Source organism: Drosophila melanogaster, chromosome X (genome assembly GCF_000001215.4).
Source record: "Drosophila melanogaster chromosome X".
NCBI classification, from domain to species: Eukaryota; Metazoa; Arthropoda; class Insecta; order Diptera; family Drosophilidae; genus Drosophila; species Drosophila melanogaster.
Genome location: NC_004354.4, coordinates 14,953,819 through 14,975,012, shown reverse-complemented (window position 1 = coordinate 14,975,012; position 21,194 = coordinate 14,953,819). Strand labels below are relative to the sequence as shown.

The 21,194-nt window shown below is 40.7% G+C and overlaps 2 protein-coding genes across 8 annotated transcripts in view, besides 1 other annotated feature; one reads left to right on the top strand and one right to left on the bottom strand.

Annotated features, from left to right (window-relative positions):
* eag (ether a go-go) overlaps window positions 1-19,536 on the bottom strand; it is a 54,513-nt gene extending 34,977 nt beyond the window's left edge. For all 7 annotated transcript variants that reach the window (NM_001042810.3, NM_078603.4, NM_001272629.1 and 4 more), the window contains exons 1-3: window positions 19,464-19,536; window positions 18,884-19,148; window positions 3,215-3,914 (exon numbers count right to left, since the gene is read on the bottom strand). In NM_001042810.3, the coding sequence (NP_001036275.1) occupies window positions 3,215-3,293 (79 nt within the window). In that variant the 5' untranslated portion in view covers window positions 3,294-3,914; window positions 18,884-19,148; window positions 19,464-19,536. The remainder of the gene's footprint in view (window positions 1-3,214; window positions 3,915-18,883; window positions 19,149-19,463) is intronic.
* Window positions 18,092-18,151: a mobile genetic element.
* Window positions 19,537-19,912: 376 nt separating the features above from the next.
* On the top strand, window positions 19,913-20,890 carry CG9030 (uncharacterized protein). The gene is made up of 3 exons (NM_167422.3): window positions 19,913-20,229; window positions 20,292-20,465; window positions 20,567-20,890. Exons 1-3 carry the CDS (start codon window positions 20,017-20,019, stop codon window positions 20,810-20,812), a joined length of 633 nt encoding a protein of 210 aa, NP_727815.2. The 5' UTR covers window positions 19,913-20,016; the 3' UTR covers window positions 20,813-20,890.
* The last annotated feature ends 304 nt before the right edge of the window (window positions 20,891-21,194 follow it).

Below are 21,194 nucleotides of genomic sequence, written 5' to 3'. Positions count from 1 at the left end.
ACGTGCGAGGCAAACCGCAAAAGTGACAAACCCAAAAAAGGCAAACAGAAAAAAAAACACAAAAAAGGAGCAAAAGAAAAACAAGGACAAAGTTGTTTGTCTCTTTTTTTGCACACCTCCAGTCCGCAGATAAACCACTGAAAAATGCTTGCCATCGGACTAGTCGGGATTTTTGTGGATTTTGGTTTTTCCTCTGTGTGTGTGCGTGTGTGTTTGAGTGTGTGAGTGTGGGCTTTTCGTTGTGCTGGGGGCCTGGCTTTGCGTTCAATTTTAATGAGTTTGTTACCAAACAAGGACAAACACACGAATTTTGCCTATTTGCAACTTGTGGACAAATCGAACAGACCGCTAAAGGGTTTTTCGCAAGCGTTAGGCATAAAGTAAACTAATTAAAAAATCTGTCTAAGCCACTTGCACGTTTTGGGGGCAGTGTCTTTGGTCAGTTTATTCAGCCAACGTGGCTGAAAATTTGCAGCCCCAAACAAACATTACGAAATGTTGGACCCGAGCACCCCAAACCATTTATCCTCCTTAAATTTTCCAACCCATTTACTTGGCTTGATGGATTACATTTAGACAAAATTTTAGGGGGCGTGTTAGCTATGAATTACTTGAATAAGGGATTTTTTAGCTTTAGCCAGATTTTAGAATATCTGCTTCTAAAATTTAATTTGAAAAGATATTGTTTTTGTTATCTCACTTTCGAAATGCTTTTTAAAGAACTATTGTGAAACTGGTATTCATTTATAGCTTTAGCTGCCATAAAAACATGTTGGTTCGGAAAATTATGAGGCTAGATTTATGTAACAAAAAGGGTAACTACCCCCCAGCTTTTGGCAATGCATTCAATTTAACGTTAATGTTCACTAAATTGGGACACTGTCAAGGGCCGAGAAAGAAGGTTAAGTGTTGTAGATAGACATATCGTGCAGACATTCAAATAGAACCATGCATTTGCTGGGTCTTAAACTTCACATTCTGGTAGCTTTTACCATTTTTCCATCGACTGCCACTGTTTTTTTTTTTGTTTATTTGTGTTTGGCATGAAAATCACATTCGAATCTATTGCTTCACCTGGCGACCCATTTCTCTGCAAGTCATTTGCATTGCCACCTTAATATGCCGCACTTACGGATCTTCCCCCGTTTTGTTGCCGCCTCTGTGTGCATTGCCTTTATGGCATTTCCAGTTTACGTATCTGTATCTGTATTCGCATTCGTATCTGTATCTGTCCGTTTCAGGTCAGAACTTTCATCCTTTCCTACAGCGACCTAAAAGCTGTTTTACTTTTCTACCCACTTGGGCTGCCAACGAAACGAAATCCTTTTGGAAAAGGCTTTGCGTCTTCGCAGTAATCCGCTTTCGACAGTTGCCGGGGCGGGAAAGTGCGTGTATGGAAAATGGAAAAACTATGCGAACAAAGTGGAGCGAACTGTCTATTCTCCGTGGGGCCCACCTAAATCTATTGATGGCTCCTTTATCGGGATTGGAATCGGAACTGATGGGGCAAGCATCCGTCGCCGTTCGTCAAATGGAATTTGAAAGAAGCCTCAGTAATATTTGAGCTTATTTCTCCTAATTGGGTCGATAAATATGACTATTTTATGGCCCAGTTGAGAATTGCCAGGTATTCACGAAATAAAGTCGATGCGGTATGTATGCTGTGGGTTTTACTGAACATTTGAGTCTGTAGAAAATAGATTGCATATTTCATTTAAAATCGTTGACCAACATCATATGAGGATGTAAATGATTTTCAGTATTTATTTTTATTTTTCCAATAAAATCAATCATTATCGCCAATGACCAGGCATTTTGTCCTTTCTGCCGCTCGCTCGAACTTTTCATTCCATTCCCAAGAGTGCTGCCGTTTTTCCGGATTTTTCCTGGCAATGATTAAGCACTGTTGCCCGGAATACTTTTCGGCCATTTGCATTGCCAGTCGAAATGCAGACTCTGTGCGTCAGTCACATGGTTATATGGCAATATGGCAATGGAGTGAGTGCATCAATTGTGCGTCCATTTATGTCACGTCTGCGATCCTCTGCTTCTCTGGTCCTCTGGTCGCCTCGGACCCTTCAGTTTCGCCGGCATCCATTCCCTAATGAGCTCCAAAGGAGAAGGGGAGTGGAGTGGAGGACTTTTGTTAATTATCTCATGTTGTTTATGGCTACATGTGTTGCCGTTGATGACTGCTGTTGCTGCTACTTTGTTGCATGGATGGAAAATGGCAAATGGCAAATGGACAAATGGAAACTCAAGCTGCTGTGACAACTGTTCGGCCAGGGGCCATTTACGGATTCATGCTGCTGAAGTTGATGCTGATGCGGATAGCAGAAACAATCCACGCAGCTTCGACTGCAGCTGAGACCGAAAATCCGATTGAAGTTGGAGTTGAAATTCTCTGCGGCACTTGCCCCAAAACCTCAATTGGCCCGCCCTAATTGAAAGTGTTGCCATTGACCGCAGGCCGAAAAGGGATTTCAATGCCGGGTCTCGGAATTGCAAAGCACCTTCTGACTCTCGCCCATTTTCACCCACTTTCCCTCCGCACTTTTCACTTGCCAAAGTGAAACAATTCAATTTCACTGAATCGGACATTTCTCGGTCACATGTGCGTGTGTGCCATTGCTCTCGTTGTTGTGCGAGTGTGCGACCACGATTGCTCTATTTATAGCTCATTTCATTTGCTCTCTTTTTCTTCACACACACACACAAACATACACACATACACACACTCAGACTCCAACACTCACGCTCAAAGCATCCTGTTCACGTTGACAACTTAACGGAAAATTCATTTCACACACTCGCACTTTTGCAGGTCGAAAAGGTTTCCCCTTTTGCCCGCCGGCAACCGATAATTGTGTGGCATGCGTTAAATGCCAATTGCAACAGGAGAATCGAGTATGCATCGATGTGTGGCAATTTCTCTTGAAGGCCCTGTCGAATGCATGTTGAAATATCTTGATTACAGATGGAGTTTCACTAAACAAATGGATCATTGCTGGATCATTTCTGGCTTTTAAATGCTCAAAGGACAAACTTAACTATGTATAGAGCTGGTCTATTTCTTTTACTACAGTTTATAATTGAACTTGGTACACCATTTCCCATAACAAGCTAAATAATTCAAGAAATTATTTAGTTCGAATGCCGAAAAAACATATTCTATTTTCCGCATTCGTGAGATGGAAATATTTGGAGTACTCACGCTGCGAGTTGGAGCGCCGGATGATGTTCTCGAGGAATGTGTTCTGCGGCGCAACCAGTCCACGTCGTCCGCCAGGCATTTTGCCGCCTACACGCTACGCGTCGCGCTGCCCAATCCTCGCCTGCTCCTGCTCCTGCGCCTGCTGCTCCTGCTGTCCCGTTTTGCTGGCCCCGGTGTCCTTCCGCTCCCCAGTTTCTCCTTTTCCCTTTCCGTTCCCTTTCCCTTTCACTTCCGCTGACAGCTGGCCTCCTGCACTGGACGCTGCGTTGCACTGACAACTGACAGGTGCTGACGGCTGACAGTTGTCAGCTGATGGATAGATGGCCGGCTGAGGTGGCTCCTGATTTCTGATTCCTCCTAGATCCTGGCTTTTGATTTCGGAGGATGTTCTTAGATCGAGATCAATACAAGTGGATGTGGGTCCAGAATCGATCTTGCGTGGCTTTGGATCTGGCTCATTTGAATTCCGCAGCGGGGAATTCGCTTCCCCGGGCGTCCGTCATTCTGATGCTGTCTCACTCTCTTTCTCCCTCTCTCTCTCTCTCTCTCTCTCTCGCTCGCTCGCTCACTCGCTCTTCTTCTCCCACTCACACATACACACTCACGCACTCAGCCACTCACACACATGCGGGGAGAGAGAATCGCTTCAATGCTGATGACCACTTGACCATTCACACAGTCTTATCGGTTGCATATGGCACTGCAGGGAATAGAAAGAAGAAGAAATACGGTTAGATCAACTATTTTTTTTAATTTAAGACTTAGTTTAATTTAAACATAGAAGTGAATCTAATCTACAAGAGATGTATACAGGTTTGTAGATGAAAGAAGACATTGATTTGTATTTGTTTTTGTATTCAATATTAAACTGCAGCTTACTTTTGTACCCCTTAATAAGATCTTAGAGTACTAAGAATCAGAATTAAATATATTTATTTTATACTATACAAATACCTATGTTCTGCACATCAAATCATAGCCCGTATAAGTCAAAATCTGGATAGCATCAAAATTACACATAACTTGTATTTTATTGAGAACGATTGGCCAATATGAAATAAAACAGACAAAACGGCTACACGTGTACGGACGATTTAAGCAAAATAACATTGAAATTTGAGTGAGCCTAAACTCGTTTAATCCCCAGCACTTTGGCATTGCAATTCGAAACTGAGAAAGTGACAGAATCAATTCAATTTATTTATCAGGAAATTTCATAAATCGAACCACAAATTAAATCGCAGTATTTTAACTAATTGAAAGCCAATCAAAACGGTGCAGATAGCGTTAAGACCCAATTATAGCGACATACAAAAAAAAAGATTATAGGTTTAGCAATTTGAATTTATTTGCTTTGGAAATTGGAGCCAAAAATGGTTCGATGACAAATTAATGACAGCACTTAATTCCTAAAATTAATTGTTGCACGAAAGGCATTTTCGTAAAATCGCTTAAATTGAACAATGCGAGGCCTTTTCACATTCAGTTTTGCTGTCAAGACGCATTAATAATGCAGTTTATGCAATATATGTAAATTTGGTTACATTAAGCATACGCAACGTGAGCCCCCATCCAATTGCATTGATTGCGCACTTGGGCAGAAGATGTGCAAATTTTGCACAAGTCTCACAATTAATTACGATATTCGAGCAGACTACCGGGCGTATGCGTAATCTACGTATTGTTTCCCTCAAATTCTATACTCTCCCCAGCTTATCTCATTTCTATATATATGTACATACAATGGTCATGCCACTCCTGTGTTCCCCGATAAATGCCATAACTCTCACATAACTCTTTTGTGCCGAAATAAGACCGATTTGTGCCGAAATCCGCATTAAGCACACCCTAATGAGCAGTCAACCTGCCATCAATTGGCTGTCTTGTGCGTTAATTACGCAACTCGATTAGCCAATTATCAGGGCGCGGCAAAATAAGGCCGCAATAAAATCGCAAGGAATAAGCCGAAAGTGCAGCGGCAAATTGACTAATTAAAGAAGACAGCCGAACAAAGTTGATTCACTTGTCCAACACGCACTAATTACAAACTGCAGGAAGTTCACCGAGCAGGTGCTGCACCGGGTGCTGTCCTAGGGGGAGGGATCCTGAAGGTCCTGAAGGCAGTTGCGAAGCCCAGGAACAGACTCATTAGGATCGGATTGAGTCGAGCCGGGTTAAATTGGCAGCCAGAATGGGGCGTGCGTACACGAGTACGATGGCAGCAACTGAAACATGAGGATTATGAATAGCTGGAATCAGGCGAAGCCAAGACAGAAGTAGTCGCATCGCAATGATGAAATCATTAGGCCAGACATTGCAACACGTTGTTTGCATTTAAAGGTTAAATATACTCCAGAGTGGGCGGAATATGCTGTTTGACTGAGAGCTAGACTTAAGGAAGGAAGCAATTCAAGTGAATCCTTGTGGAGGGAAAAGCTGAAGCTGACGCAAATGGAAAGGATGTCATATGCTTTAAGTAAAGCCAAACAAATTGAAAAAGAAAACAATCATTTAATTTTTTAAAATTTTTTTCAACAAGTTTTGTAATAATAATAACACTGGAAACTAAACAAAAAAATGACCTTCAGCAATAATAAACTTTTTGCAATTAACTGTCGGTCCCTTTTGAAAATTACCTCTAAACTGTGCAAAATTATTCTAACCAAAATCAAGAATGCAATTATTACGGGGTTTTTCATTTGAAAAGCATTTCATATTCAAGCTTGTCTTGCGCCCCAAAGTTAGCAACAGTTGCACAGTGGAAATAGACTTTGAATTCGTATTTCAGTTACTCGACAGATGCCCCCCTTTTCACACTACGCCCCTGTTGTACTGCTGTAGTGAGCTGTTGTTCCTGTTTTTGTTCCTGCAGGGCTGCTGGCTGAGCTCAGTAATCTTTAATTTCATTAAAATTCAAGCAACGCCAACGACAGCTTCTTTGTCCTGCTCTCCAGATCCTTGTTGTTGTTGTTGCTGTCGTTGTTGTTGGTGCTGTTAGTGGAGCATGGACTATGGATGTTGCCAATGTTGCTGGTGCCGTAAGTGCTTATTAGAGGGCGAAAGGAAGAGGAAGAAGAAACACTTCAGTGTAAGCGAGTAGCGCTCTCAGGCATTTATGAATTTTCTGGCTTTAATGCTTGGCCCAGGAGCAAGGCAAGAAGCAGGAGGAGCTGGCCCAGTGGCCCAGTTGGAGTGAAACCGAAGGAGGGTCAGCGTCAGCAGATGAGGAGATGAGGAGATGCGGAGATGGTGATGTAGTCACTGGCTGACTAGCATAAACTTTGCCAACAATGTCCTCCCGACCGACTCATTTTGTTCACCCTTCATTGGCTGGCTCATCCTGTCTCGCTGCTGCCTCTCTGCCCAGTTCCTTTAATGCATATAATTAACTGCAACTTGCTGCTCCGTGTTTGCCACAGGGATAATGGACGCAAATTCATAGCTGATCCAGAGTTAAGGCATCTACTTTCCGTAGAGCTAATGAACCGACGACGATGATGCTCGTAATGGTAATGCACCAGAGAATAGACAATAATGCAAGTCCTACGGCAATCAATAATGACCCTCACATAAAGTGGCAACTTCCGTGCGGTTAAACATAATTATGCTTTTAAACGAGCTTATTGTAACGCTTTAAAGTCGTATTACCAGAATAGTATTATAGAATAGTAGTAATTTAAACGTGAAAACACTAAAGTTTTAAAGCAATGCAATTTTACGTGAAAATATAATATAATTCCACTAAGTTTCTACTTTAAACAAAGTAAACGAGTAGCTCGAGCAAAATTGATTTACATATCTGAAAAAATTGGGATGCATCATCGAGGCCATCTAATCATTGCTATTTACATCACAATTGACTGATCCCCGACAGGCCAACACTCGTGAAACGCACTGTACTGGCTGCTGTCAATTTGAGGACCAATCGCACATTGCCCACTGACGTCACAAGCCAAAAAGGAGGCAGAATACGAACGGAAAGTCAAGCCTCTCAGCACTCGCCTATTTATAATAAATGGAATGTCGCCACGCCCCTTAATATGACGCTGCCTCCCTCTTCACTGCCGCCTCTGCGTTCGCTGCTGACACACTTGCCACATGCCATGGCCCCTATTTTCCACCGTTTTCCACAACCCACATTTTGCACCTTGCAACACATGAAAAACGAGAGGAGTTTTACTGACTGTGTGCGCGCGTGTGTGTGTGTGTGTGTCAGTGTATGTGGCAAGGACCAACTACAACTATTTTGGACGAATATGTGGCAGTCCCTGTGGTCGTGACACTGGGAGAAATCGGCCTCTGAAAGCTAACTTTTAATTTTGAAACATTATTTAATCGCATAGCATTTTTATGTTTTTTTATAGAATATCAATATCAATAAATTTTTCGTTGCTGAAATCCATTAAAAAATAATCTTTTAACTTTAAAACGTCTATTAAATATAAGTATCCACTTATCAGCATTCAAAGGCTGCTTGGAAAAAAAAAATGACTCTTTGGTATTGATAGGGCTTTTTTGACTGGAAAGCAAAGCTTCTTGGCGAAATTAAAAAATGCGCGAGATGATGGGGGATAGGTTCGTTTTTTTTTTTCAGTCTGCAACCGAGTGACCACGAGAAAGGAGCAGGACAAACTGTGCCACAGGATGACGCTCACCTTGCCCCACAAAGCGCAGCATCAGCAGTAGTTGGAAAATCGCTGAAGGGGGAAAAGCGGAAGGGAAAAGTACGGAAAATCAGGAGGGCTGTGCGGAGGAGACTATACATTTTAATTTGTTGCAGCTCTAAGAGTTCGTCCCTCCGCTTCGTTCTGTCCCATCATCCCAATGCCCCCAGAGCCGCCCACTCATTTTATGGCTCACTTCAAGTACGTCATAAAAATTAACATGAGAGGGTCAAGGGGCTTAGCCAAAGGATAAGGAGCAGCTAAGATGGCTGCGAATCACGGGACACAGGATGTGGATTGCTTGGGGTTCAGTAGGAAAATACATTTAAGCTTTTAAAGGATGTATAAAAGATAACAATTATTACTGGATTGATAAAACCTTATACATAATAAGCTTAAATTCTTAAAGAAATATATATCAATCATTCTCTGAGCAAACCCCGTAATCAAAAAAATATATCTTAAAAACCTTTTTATCATTTGTACTATCTCGTACGACTCTTTCTAAAAATCGTTGCTCCAAAGCACGATCATAGTCTCCTAGTCAGGTGTGTGCTGCTCCTATTCCCTTGATTGTAGTCATATCACTTGAGCTTTAAGGACGAATCAGCCTGGTTTATATCCCTTCAGCCCAGTCGCATACCTATGCATATAGAAATATATATGTACATATGTATGTATGTACATGCATACTCCTCAGTACGCCCCTTTCGCCGGCTCATTCATTTGGATTTAATTTCCGGTGTGCTGCGTTCGTTCGGCTTTCAAATATTAATAGAGCTCCGGCATTATTAATGAGATGGTGTCATCAAGAAAATGAAGCTGCCCCGGCGATGTGTAACCCGCCCTCAAAATGTTCTGGCTCACCTTTTTGGATACTTTGCCATTGTGGACTATTCAAAAATTTATAAACTTTTTGCCATTCGCTTTCAGTTTCGTTTCGGGTTCAACTTGGCTCAGGCGTCTAAGCCAAAAGCGCACAGAGAGAATGAGTGGTAGAGAGAATTTCTGAGCACCTGAATTTGGCGAACAGAATTTGAGAATTCTGGCCATTGGCTAATTACCTACTTTCACTCCATGGATGCCAAACGGAACGGAGTTCTGTTCCTGACATCTCGTTTAGTTGCATTTATGCTCCTGCACATGCAATGTGCATTCCCAATCCAAATCCCAATCCCAAACTCAATAACGATACCGATATCATTCCCATTTTCAATTGCCATTCCCAAGGCATTCACATTTTTTCAATATTCGCTTTGACAACAAATTTTACGCTCTGTGGACAAATCATTGTTATCCCCCGCAAAAAAAAAAAAAAAAAAAAACAGACGGAACCGCTTTCCCCCCCCCAACAAACTATATAATACGTTTTTTGTTTCGCCCCTCCCCCTTTTGGAATATACATATACATGTACATATCCCATTCGGAAAGCACAATTGTTGCAACAATTACACAAACACAAATGCAGGGGAAACCAAAACAAAGCAAACCCAAACCAAAAAAGGGGGGTGGGTGGAAAGCAGCAAACGGAAAACAAAGCTCATGGGGACAATAGGCTCGACTGGGTGGCTAAAAGGGGGAGGGGGGGGGTTCTAAACGCGACCAAAACGTAGGGCTGTGTCAATGGCAGGGGGGGGGCGGACTGTAGCACCCACAACCAGACAAAAAATGGCAGACGTAGAACAGACCAAGGATGCGATGGCAGCAGGACAATGGACCTCCTTCATTCCCAATAAGAAAGGCTACTTGGATTCGATTGAATGTGCGGATTGGCAAATGAAAATGAACGGATGGTCAAATGTATCAGTGAGTTATGGCACTGTTTGTATCTCAAATATCTAGTGATATAAGGTATAAAAGTAATATTTACATAGGATCGCCATTTCAGTAAATAAATGATTGCCTTTTTAAGAGATTTCTATTCCCTTATTGGGGCATAACTTGAACCTTAGGTTCATAAATTGGTTAAGTGAACTGGTATTGTATTTTTACAATAAAAATAAATTTTAAACAACCCCAGCACAATATTCAGTACGAACATTTTTGTTTGGCAAGGTGTAAATAAAATAAATATTTAACATAGAAAATTGATTGCATCTTGCAACTAAACTTCTGCTGCTTCCTTTCAACGAAAAATCAATTTTATTTAAGGGCTTCAGGCAAAAATGTACTATTTCCATCAAATTTTAAATACAGAAAATTGACTAAACACGAAAACAAATCTTTAACCTAATTACAGCTTATCGAATGAATTATTAACACATTTAATTAAAACAGCTGGCGAAATGAAGCCAAAGATAATGTGTTTCATTTGATAAGTATGTCAATATTTTGGGGAAACTAATTAATTAAGTTAATCTACTTTGGTTAAGTGCGCTTAAAATTGAAGAGTATGACTGCTATTGGGAATTTAAAATGATTAACTGCCAATCAATCAATTGTCAAACTAAACTTAAACATAATGTTGAAACAAAGGGAATAGGAATGATTTGATTTTAATCACAATATGCTAGCAAAATCTATAGTCTCCAGGTAATTAAGCTGTCAATCTCTTTGCAACCTATATAAAATGCAATTTAAGTTGCAAATAGTTATAGCATACAATTAGTAACGGTGTAAAGAGTGACTGCAGAAGTTAAATCAAGCCCAGCAATCAGAAGTCAGCACAATAAATTAAAGTCAAACAGGTTAGCTGGATTGTCAGTCCGAGTCCTTTTGGCTACCGCAAAAACAAAAAAAAAGGTCACAATTTCCAAGAAGTCAGGTGCAATCAGCTATGGTCAAAGACCCAAGGAAGGGTCTGAAATGGAGGACCATACCCAAAAGGGATAGCCCAATTCCCTCGATTCCTCCGGCTCCTCGATACCAAAAGGGCCAACCGCCGACGCATTTGGCGCCTAAGGCCGGGCTAATTGATTGACATTTCCTGTCGCAGTCCAAGTCCCTCGAATGCCTCGTCCTTTGTTTTCCCGCTCCATGGGAAATGTATGTGTATGTGCACAAGTCAGTGCTACTTGGCTATGCGCATAAATACATATACTTAACCTTGATTTTGCCAAGTCGTCAGCCCAAGTTGCTTCGGGCCTCTACTGACTGAAACTGCTAACTGAAACTGCGACTACGACTGAAAATGCACGGTGAAAAACAGATCCCTTAGAAGTTTTACGAATTTTATGGATCCAGACACCAAGGTTTCGTTTGGAAATTTAAAAAGAAACTTTATTTTTTAAGTTTTACAAAAAGAACAGTGAGTTGCACAGTCTAACTGACTAAACGGTTTAAAAATGTATTAAGTATTATTTCAAGACAGCAAGCATAGAATTCATTTTTAAGAATTAATATATATTTTCATTATTTTGGTTATTCCTTAACCTTTAATAGTGTGTTAATATTTAAGTTAAGAAATAAGCTGAAATCCTCTTTCAAATACTCAGCAAACGATATGCACAAAAATTCCTTGCGTTTATAAAATGATGGATAGTCTGACATATTTTTTAAAATATTATAAATACAAAATCGGAGAGAGGAGCCATATTTTTTGCCATGTACAACTGAAACTGGGCCTGACTTTTGCGTGCCAAGTTGGGCCGCCTTGGCCGGGCTGGCAAAGTAGGGCAGCCATTTCATTAACCCAAGACAACAAAAAAAAGAAAAAAAAAAACGAAAAAGAAAGTCTATTTTGGGATACCCATTCCCATTCCCAAGATATATACATATTTCAGCTGAAGGAGATTGCATTGGGCAAATCCGCCAAAATTCGACTGCAGCGGATTCCTTTTGAATCCGAACACATCCACCAACTTCCATTATCCCCGACTAATGCCTCGGATGCCACGGATAATGCGTCCTATTTGTCTTCGGTCCTCTGAGTGAGTCATTTTTATTCATATTTTGTAGTTAATTAGGCGGGACCAAAAGCATTTCGGCATATGAAAAATAAATGGAGATTCATTAAACAAATGAAGTGGGTTTAGCAGGTGGAGTTTTTCTTCACGCTCTTCCAACTGAAAGCTAAGAGTCCTTTAATGTTTTGTGTTCTGCATTTTAAGATTCACACAGAGGCATTTATACTTATTTACATTATAATACATTTTTAAAAGACTTAAGTTTGCTTTCAAATTTAGATGCTTGTGGTAATTGCTTCGAAATTCGTTTAAGTTGCAAAATTTCCTTAAATTGCTTATGAGAGCATATATAAGTTAAACGATTAAATCTGCTTAATCTGGCTAAGCTTGCCCTTTTTGTAGATTAAATTCCGAGCCAAAAAAACCGATACCCTCTACCCGTTACCCGTTTACCCGTTAACCGATTGCTGACCGTTTTAGCCCGTTAACGTGGCGCGGGCCAGATGTGATTTGATTTTATTGTTGCGGCGGCTTATCAGCTTTTGGCCTTAGCTCACGGCTCACTTGGCTGCCTTTGGGCCCCATTTCCCTCTACTTGGCTCTCTTCTTTTCTTCCATTCTCCCTTCCCATCCGCCATTCTTCCATCTAGTTGTTTTTTTTCTATACCCCTGCGCCTTTTTTTTCTCTCAGTGGCAAATTCAATTTGATCTTTTTATCGATTAATTTGGCCTAGGCTAAAGCTGTGGGTCTCCTTGCTCCGTCTCGCTCTCTGGCCATCTCCCCATCTCGTTTCCCCACGCTGCAACTATCTCTTTCGCCATTTCTTTGTCTCTGTCTCCCTATCCAATTAGACTTTGGTGCCTGAAACGAGCAGTGCAATAAAAGCCACCGATAGACACAGTTAAAGATAGTGTTGCACCTGGCCAAGTCGTTGCCTCCTTTTTTTGTTGCCTCCTCCTTGGATTCCCCCCCCCCTTTTTTTCGATCCCACGCCACCCGTTTTTCTTGCACTTTTCGGCCCTCCCCCACCTTTCCACCGCACGCAAGGTCAGTGCGGCGCACGTAAGTATGCAACACATAATTTTTGGCCCGCTTTGCATGGCTTTTCTTGCATGCAACTTCGCTTCGCATTGGCTTTTCCGCATGGGGGAGTGGCAAAAGTGTATCCTTGTGCCAATTGCTCCGTAAGCAATCCTTCGGTCCTTCTGCACCCCTCCTCGCTGCTCACCCACAAATATAAGCCAGTTAGCACGCCCACTGTAGAGTCTAAATATAGCTGCAGCAGTCCCAGACCTCGAAGTCCGCGTCTTTTCTCCATTTGGACGCTTTGAAGTTGCCGAAGTAACTTCTTCGTGCTGCCACCTTACACTGAAAGTTAAATTGGCTAAGAGATTTGGTTTTCTTTTTACAGATTTTGCAATACACTTTACCAAACTTTTCCATTTTTGACCCCACTTCTTTTCCGGTGTACCAGAAATGACTCAGTTGTCGCTTTCCCGCTGCTTCCCTTTTTTTCCGATGGCGAAATCGAAAATCGAAAGTGTGCCAAGACGAGAGGCGAAAGGCAAACGGCAACAAAGGGAAATTGTGTCATAAAAACTTTTTCGATTGCGCCACGCGCAACCAAAGCAACACTAACACTAATACTAGCAACAACAAGAACAACAACTTGAGAACTTCAGGCCAGGGGCTTTTGTCTGCTTTTCTTGTTGTTTTTTTTTTTGTCCTGTTGTCCGCTTGGGAAAGTGGGCAATGGGAAATGGGGGACGGGTGGAGGCTGGGAAAAACTCGAGACTGGCCAATTTATTCAGCTTCTTCTGCTGCTGCTGCTGCTGCTTCTTTTGCTTCTGAGATGGCATATTTACTTGTCATGGCTAAAAGCAAAGCTTACGCCAAAAAATATTGACACAGTAAGAAAACGCTCACACACCAGCACACAGCGCTCAGAGCACACACACACACACACACACATACATGTCCATGCACATGATAAGCAAACAATAGGCCAAAGCATGGCAAACAAAGGGAAAGAGACGGGAAAAGAACAAGAGCAGTGTGGAAAAGAGCAGAAAATCAAGAAAAAATGGGTATCCTTTTCTCACACTTTTCGGGGGATCCCCCACTCACACACACACACTTACATCGACAATAACTGTAATAGTTTAACAGCGTACGCCGAAAAGTATGCTGCGACATTTGGGCGGTCGACAAACTGGCGTCTACAGTTTGGGAGCCACTGCATAGAGCGAATCAAATGGAATGCTGAACGTAACTTTAGAAGCCATTGGCCTGCAAAAGTTTTCAATTTCCGGTCAGTTACTTTCGACGCCCGTAAACAAATAAAGTGCACTTCTGTTATAAATACGTAATGGATATCATTAGCAACTGGTTTTAAACATTTATGGCATGTGAAATTACTCAACTGTAGCGATTCATTCAAATAATGAAGTTATGCGGTTTTCGCAATCAAAACAGGCAGTAGAGTCATTCAAAACTGTGAAACAAACTTGTGGCTGCCGAAAAAATAATAATTGCTAAACATAAAACTTAGAAAGCTTAAATTTCCACTAAACTTATTTACTATAAACTTGTACACAAAGGCTTAGTGTAAAGTTAACATTTAAAGAAATAGTTTATACAACAAGTTGGTTCCAAAAAAATTTAATTTATAAAAGCTTTTTTAACATATTTGAGAACATACGATATAATTGAATAATGAACATTTGTAGCGTGCAGATATCATGAAATGTAATTGCAATTTTAATTTTAACCCAGGCATTTTTGCCAACCAATTTAAAGAATTTGTTGCATACAGTATCAATCATTAAAACCAAATTAATAGACTCCTAACTGAAATGAAATACTAAATTAACTGGTGCTTTACACAATTGCAATACTAAATAAACAATATTAAACTGAGTATCAGCCTAATTTAAATTCCAGTAATTCGAACTTGTATTAATAACCAAACTGAGGTTGCAGCAATTGTGGCCAATAGAAACAATTGTTTCTGTGCCAAAACAGGATATCCGTTTTATGTAGTTTTATTGACCCTTGTATTCGTATTACAATCTTGCTCTCCTATTATTATTTCAATTTAATAAACCTTATATTTAAACTCGAATAGTCTTTATCATAAGTAGAAATCGGTAAATGCGTAACAACTGCACACAATAATTTATTTAATCTTGTGAAGCAAGGAATCGGCATGCGTCTTTGTCTCTTTTTGCAAGCTGCCTTTATTTTCTTTTTAATTATTTCTGCGGCTTGTTGGCTCTTCGGATAAAAGCTTTCCGGGTGGGCGGAAAGGCCACGCCCACTACTGCCAGTTCGGCCGCCCAGAAGAACACGAAATTCATAAATTAATGCATGGCGTGTTGTTGGCTATTAAAAGCAATGAGCAAGCACATGAGAGGGAAGATCTTGAAGGAGCGGGACGGGACACAACCACACACACACACATATGAAGTAAAACCAACAGCTTAGGGACTAACCCACACACACACACGCACACTCACATTGGGCCGGGCACATTAACATAAAAACAACATCAAGCCAAGGGCCAAGAAGAGCAGAAACCAAAAAGCCAAAAACTGAGAGAAAATACAGCAGAAATGGCAAAAATAAAAGAGGAGCTACAACAGAGAAATAAATAAATTTACATATTGCGCACGTGCTTTGGCCTCTTCCAGCTTCTATGGATTTGAATTCAGCTAGGGCTCTTGTACTACCTCAAAAATATATACGAAATAGTCCAAATGTACTCCCTAAAAGGTCACCAAATGCACTCAGAGCAGGTGTACTTTGAAAAATGGTTGGATTACATAGAGTACATTTACTATTGCATTAACCTTTGGATATGTAATCATACGATTTTTTAAATTTACTTAGAAAATGATCTGCTCTCAATAAGAGTTTATGCTTTAAATAAAAAATTATAAATAATTTTATACAGCTTTTCAAGAAGAACAAAAATACTTCGCTTTGCCATTTTCAGGCTATGTTTTTTCCTTGGAAGCTGGCTACGGATTTCGGTTCCAATTTTATGGCGACAGGACGGCGTGCCCATTTGCCCCAATGACTGCCAAACTGTGGCCACATTTTACATATGTAATTGTCTATCCACCCAAAGCCCCCAACCCCTGGGCACCTGCCAACTGCCTTGGCGGGATGGGGCCGGGGGTGCGTAGCACAGCACCGCTTTGATAGCCAGTGGAATGTTAATAAACTTGTTTTGATACGACAGACAGCCAAATCTCGGGCACAAGGTCAACGAGGACAAGGACGCGGGGAGCGAGTTTTCCGAGTCCTGCGAGCAGCTGCCAGCAAAGAAGCCGCAGCCAAAAGCCAAGCTAACCAGTCTGACAATCTGACAATCTGACAGGAAGTCAGCAGGTGGTCCAACTGGTCTGGCTTCACTGTACATATATATAAGCGATAAGTGCCGCACTGCCTGCGCAACGAAACCTCAGTAGAAAAATATGGCGGGACCTGCCACGAAGCTTCTGGATAAATATTAAGCCATGAGGCTTAACTTTATTTTTATACACTGTTCAATAAAAAACATAAATAATATCTAAAACTATATACAAGCAATTGGAATAGATGTAATTGGTGAAATATGATTTGCTTCGAAAAATAAATGAGCCAATCGAAGCAGCAAATCATTTATGAATTACCGCATTTCCGCTCAGTGTAGATAAGCGATAATGCAGTTAGTTGAAGAGCAGGGTGCGCAGGGGAAGTGCAGCAGCATCCGGAAACGGAAGCGACGGCAAGGCAACACGGATGCCAGCGGATGTCAAACATTAAACACTTGCGGAGGGTCAGGGAAAGAATAAAATATAAAAAGTGACGGGTGGCAGTTAGGCATTTAACATATTCTATGGAAATCCGCTGGCAAACCATTCAAATGCTCGTGCACAGTACGTAATGCTTTAAATTTGCAAATCTGTTTAAAGGCTTATTGGTGCCGCTTGATTGATTAGGCAGGATATTCCTAGGGCCTTTCCCTTCCACAACACTTACACTTCATTAACTTTTGGGTAATAAAAGTGGGAGCTAGGGAAAAGACACTGATAGAAATTGGAGATTCTAGATAATTTCGATATTTAACTGAATTGTATGAAAATTGTATGTAAATTAAATATTGATCATAATGAGTTTGCAAAATAAATCGCTTAGAATATATGTATATTTAATTTTATTCCGTTAAAGGCTGCATATTTTGCGTTCAGTGCACAAATAGGACTATATGTATGTGTGGCGAATCTAATTTACGATTTGTGCTATTAAATATGCGCAAAGTAAAATTGAAAATTACAAAGAACGTGAAAATGCGAAAACATGGGAAAATGGGAACAGTCGGCGCTAAAAGTCAACTGCCAAAAGTGTACAAAAGATTTATAAACAAGATATATACACATACACACTGGCCATATACATATGTGCGTGTGTGTGTGTGTGGGTATTGCTTCTTGTTCTTTTTATTTTATTTTATTTATTTTATGTTGACAGCAAATTGCGGCGCCCGTCAGCTTGGACTTTTCCTGTGCTATTCCCGTTATTCTTGTTATTTTTGTCATTTGTGTTGTTGTGGTTGCTGGTACATTTTTAATGTTTTGGCTCTTTTCATTTGGCCCACAAACACACACGCACGCTCAGGCACACACACACACACACACACTTGTAGCCACACATGCGTGACAAAATTGTTGGGCTCTTCTCGTGAATTTGGTTGTTCTTTTATTTTCTCCTGGCTGTGGGTTTTTCGCGTTTTCTTCGGCGGGCGGAAAACTTGCTCTCAAGATTTACTCGGCATTTCTGTGCTGGTGCCATTTGGCATTGTTTGCATACTTCCAGGCGCAAAAAGTGGGCCGACCCATTCAATTTTCCCCCTCTCCGTCTCGCTCTGTTTATCGCCCCCTCTCCTTTCGGCATCAAATGCTTTAAATATTTAAGTAGTTTCACCCGTTTCCTGTTGCTGTGACTCACAGTATGTGTGTGTCTGTGAGAGTATACATATGTAAGTGTGTGCGTTTGGGAGCGTTTGTAATGTTGCGCCTGTGTGGGTGTAAAGGGCATCAATATCAATCTTGTACGGATGTCAACTAACGCAGGCCACCCACATTTGCACTCTTTTTCACCTTTACATTGAAACTTTTATCACTTAAACATATACGAATCGAATATACCCTTTTGCTCTGCGAGCACCGGAAATACAATACAAATACTCCTTCAAATTCAGTTGGCAGCAAAGTTAAATTCGTATTGCATAGGCGCACTGCATATCTGAAATTCGTAAAAACTATATTTATAGCACACTTATTTGGTGTTCTGCTCAAGGACCGTTTTCTTTTTCTCACTGCAGCTAGATTAAGTTGCCACATGGGCATAAGTGCACTGATTAAATAATACAGACTTCATTTTCCCACAAAAATAAACGTATTTTGTTGTCTTTTGAACTTCTGAGCGCAATTACTGTCAAACTGTAAGCGTGTGTTGCGTTTGACACTTATGCAACCGCAAAGTGCGTTGTGTGTGCGTGTGTGTGAGTGCTTGTGTGTTGGTTGCACTTGAAAAACAAGCAATTGATGTAGTTGCTAAAACTTTTTTCGCTTTATTTGCTTGCTGACATAATTGCGCATTTCATTTTCTGTTGGCTGACACACATTCAATGACGGGGAGTAGGAAATAGCTGGAAAAACATCAAGAAATTAAGAAAACAATAAGGAACCAGCGCAAAACTGAATAAATAAATAATGAAAAAACGAAGCATGAATCGACGGAAAACCAAGAGCACGCAAATTTAACTTATTATGTTCCATTTTTCCACGACTCCGACTCCTGGCTCCCTGCTCATTTCAATTTTCTTTGCTTTTCCTTACATTTTCTTTCGGGCAAAACTTCGCCGTTCGCGCTGTCTCTTTTGCGCCGCCAGGAAAAAGTTTTAGCGCCGACAGCGACGCCGGCAGAACGACAAAAGACAACAATTACAATTAGAAGTGTGTTTATGCCGCCTTCTCGCTCACTCTTCCCCTTTCGCTAGCTTCCTTTTCTATATATTATTTCATTTTATTTTTTTCCCCATTTCTTTGCGGCAAGTAAAAGAAATTCAAGTTTATTACACAATATTTCGTCCTAGCCTTTTGTGATTACCTTTTGTTGCTTTTTGTTGTTTGTTTAGTTGCTTTTTGATTGCTTTTAAATGGTGGTTAAATATATATACATATATGTATATATATGTTTAATATATATATAAGTATGTTTATTTTTAGTGTTATTCCGCTGATTCCGATACTTTCTTTGATTCCGATTCTTCACTGGTTTTCGCTGGATTCTTCAATTCTTTTCAATTTTTCCTGCCTTCGCCGTATTTGCGATGTGATTATTCTGCAACGCGTTCTTCGCGTTTCACTTTGCACTGCAGTTGAGCAGCGTAGGTGAAGGTGGTGGTGGAGGAGGACAAGAAGAAGAAACAACAATTAACGGGACACGAAGAAGCACACAACAAACAAGAAAGAACATGAAACGAGAAACGCGTAGGATCAGCAGCGTGCAACAATTGCCGACTGCGACGCCTACTGCGACGTCGACACGTGCGCGGCGCCCCCACTTCCCCCTTCCATAAATCCCCTCTCGCCACACCACCACCCCCTCCCACCGTTTACACTGTTGTAATTTTCAAAATATTTCAGGCGAAAAAAAAATAAAAAAAAATCGTATTCGATTGGCGCACACAAAATGCTGGATTTATTTGCTGGATTTTCGAACTGGAGGACGAATCCCGGATTCTGAGGACCGCTCGACGCGAGAGTTGCGTCTTCATAGTTTTTCGCGACTACGCACCTAAAAGTCGACTACGAGTGAGTTGCGCGCTGCTAGAGCTGGGAAAACATCGATGTCGCTGCCGATTGTACCGTTACTTTCACATTGACAATCATCGATGGTGTGCAGCGTTCTACCCACCCGCTAGGTGGCGCTACTCACGTTAGTATCGATATATCAGCACGTATGGCAAAAACGGTTAAATGGCAAAGAAACACGATTCCTATCGATTTTCAAATAAATAAACTGGGCGAATTTAAAGAGCTCCATTCACTGGAAAAATGATATAGTCGTCAGAGAGAGTAGTTGGCCACGTTTTAATGATCTAATCTTTTCCATTTTTTATTCGTCACCCTTCAGTCAGTCAGTCAGTCCATTTCCCTTTGCACCAAAATTTTGTACTCATTTTTCAGGCATCTTTTGTGATTGAAAATTGATTTGTACAAACTTTAGCTGAGTTCGCCATGTATACCAAAAGGTGTCTCAGTGATGTGCTATGCTACATTGCGCACAGGTATATGGATATACCCTTACCCACCTGCAGAACATACTCCATCTGGAAGTTCCCGCCTAATTTCGATGCGAACAATCAGCGTGCAGGCAGATTGTTTTGGTTCTCCGAGCAGATATTCCCCCTCATGTTCTACTATGCTCTGGGCATTAGTATCATTGGATCGGTGCGTATATGCAAATTGCTTTATATTTCAGATGTGCATTTATTACACCTATCTCAACACAGACTCACAATTGTCTAGAATTCATAAGCATTTTGTTCAAGAAGGCGCATCTGAAGAAGTCGCATCGGCTAAGGAAGGTAAAGAATTTCAAATACAAGCAATTGCGCCGCTTTCGTATCATCGGATGCATTTTAATGTTAACGGCGTGGACAATACTGCTATACGCCTTGGCCACCGTGAGTACTAAAAATATCATATACAAAAAAAAAAAAAACGATATCTATTCAAAAACTTCTTTGAATTCCATTAATATATTGTAAACATTATTTGAATCCAGCTCAAGCCGCATTACATTGGTCCATGGTTTGTGATTTATGCCACCATTACATCCATCGATATATTATTGGTGCTGTCAGATGCCTTAGTGAACAGGACTATAGGCAACGGCTTCTTGTTCAAGACTTTGATCCCGGTTATCAACTTGTACTGTGTCCTTTCTGTGCGGTCGACTCTCAGGCAACTGATCGAATTTTACGGTTATCAGGATGTTGTTTGGTGGTCAATGGAAAGATATGCCCCATAAATTGTCAAAATAAGTGAAAATAATATTTAACTACATTTTACGTCGTACTGTATTTTTCTCATATTAACAAAATGTAATAAAAAAAATTAATTATTTAACAAAAACAGCGCCACCTGGATGTTGTGCCGAGTAATGGCAATTGACCAACAGGTAGCGCACATGTGCAACATTGTTATTAACGCTTCAATTGTTATAAAGCTTTTGGTTTTTAAGCTTTATGGATCACATTTTATCCTAAAGAACAACTTAGGCTTAGAGGAACTTAATAAATAGATCTGTTTTAAATAGGAATTGAAAGCTTCTTTTTGAGGTTAAAAAACCCATTTAATAATATGTAATGATTAATATTGGTACTAAACATGATTTTAGGAATCATGAAATA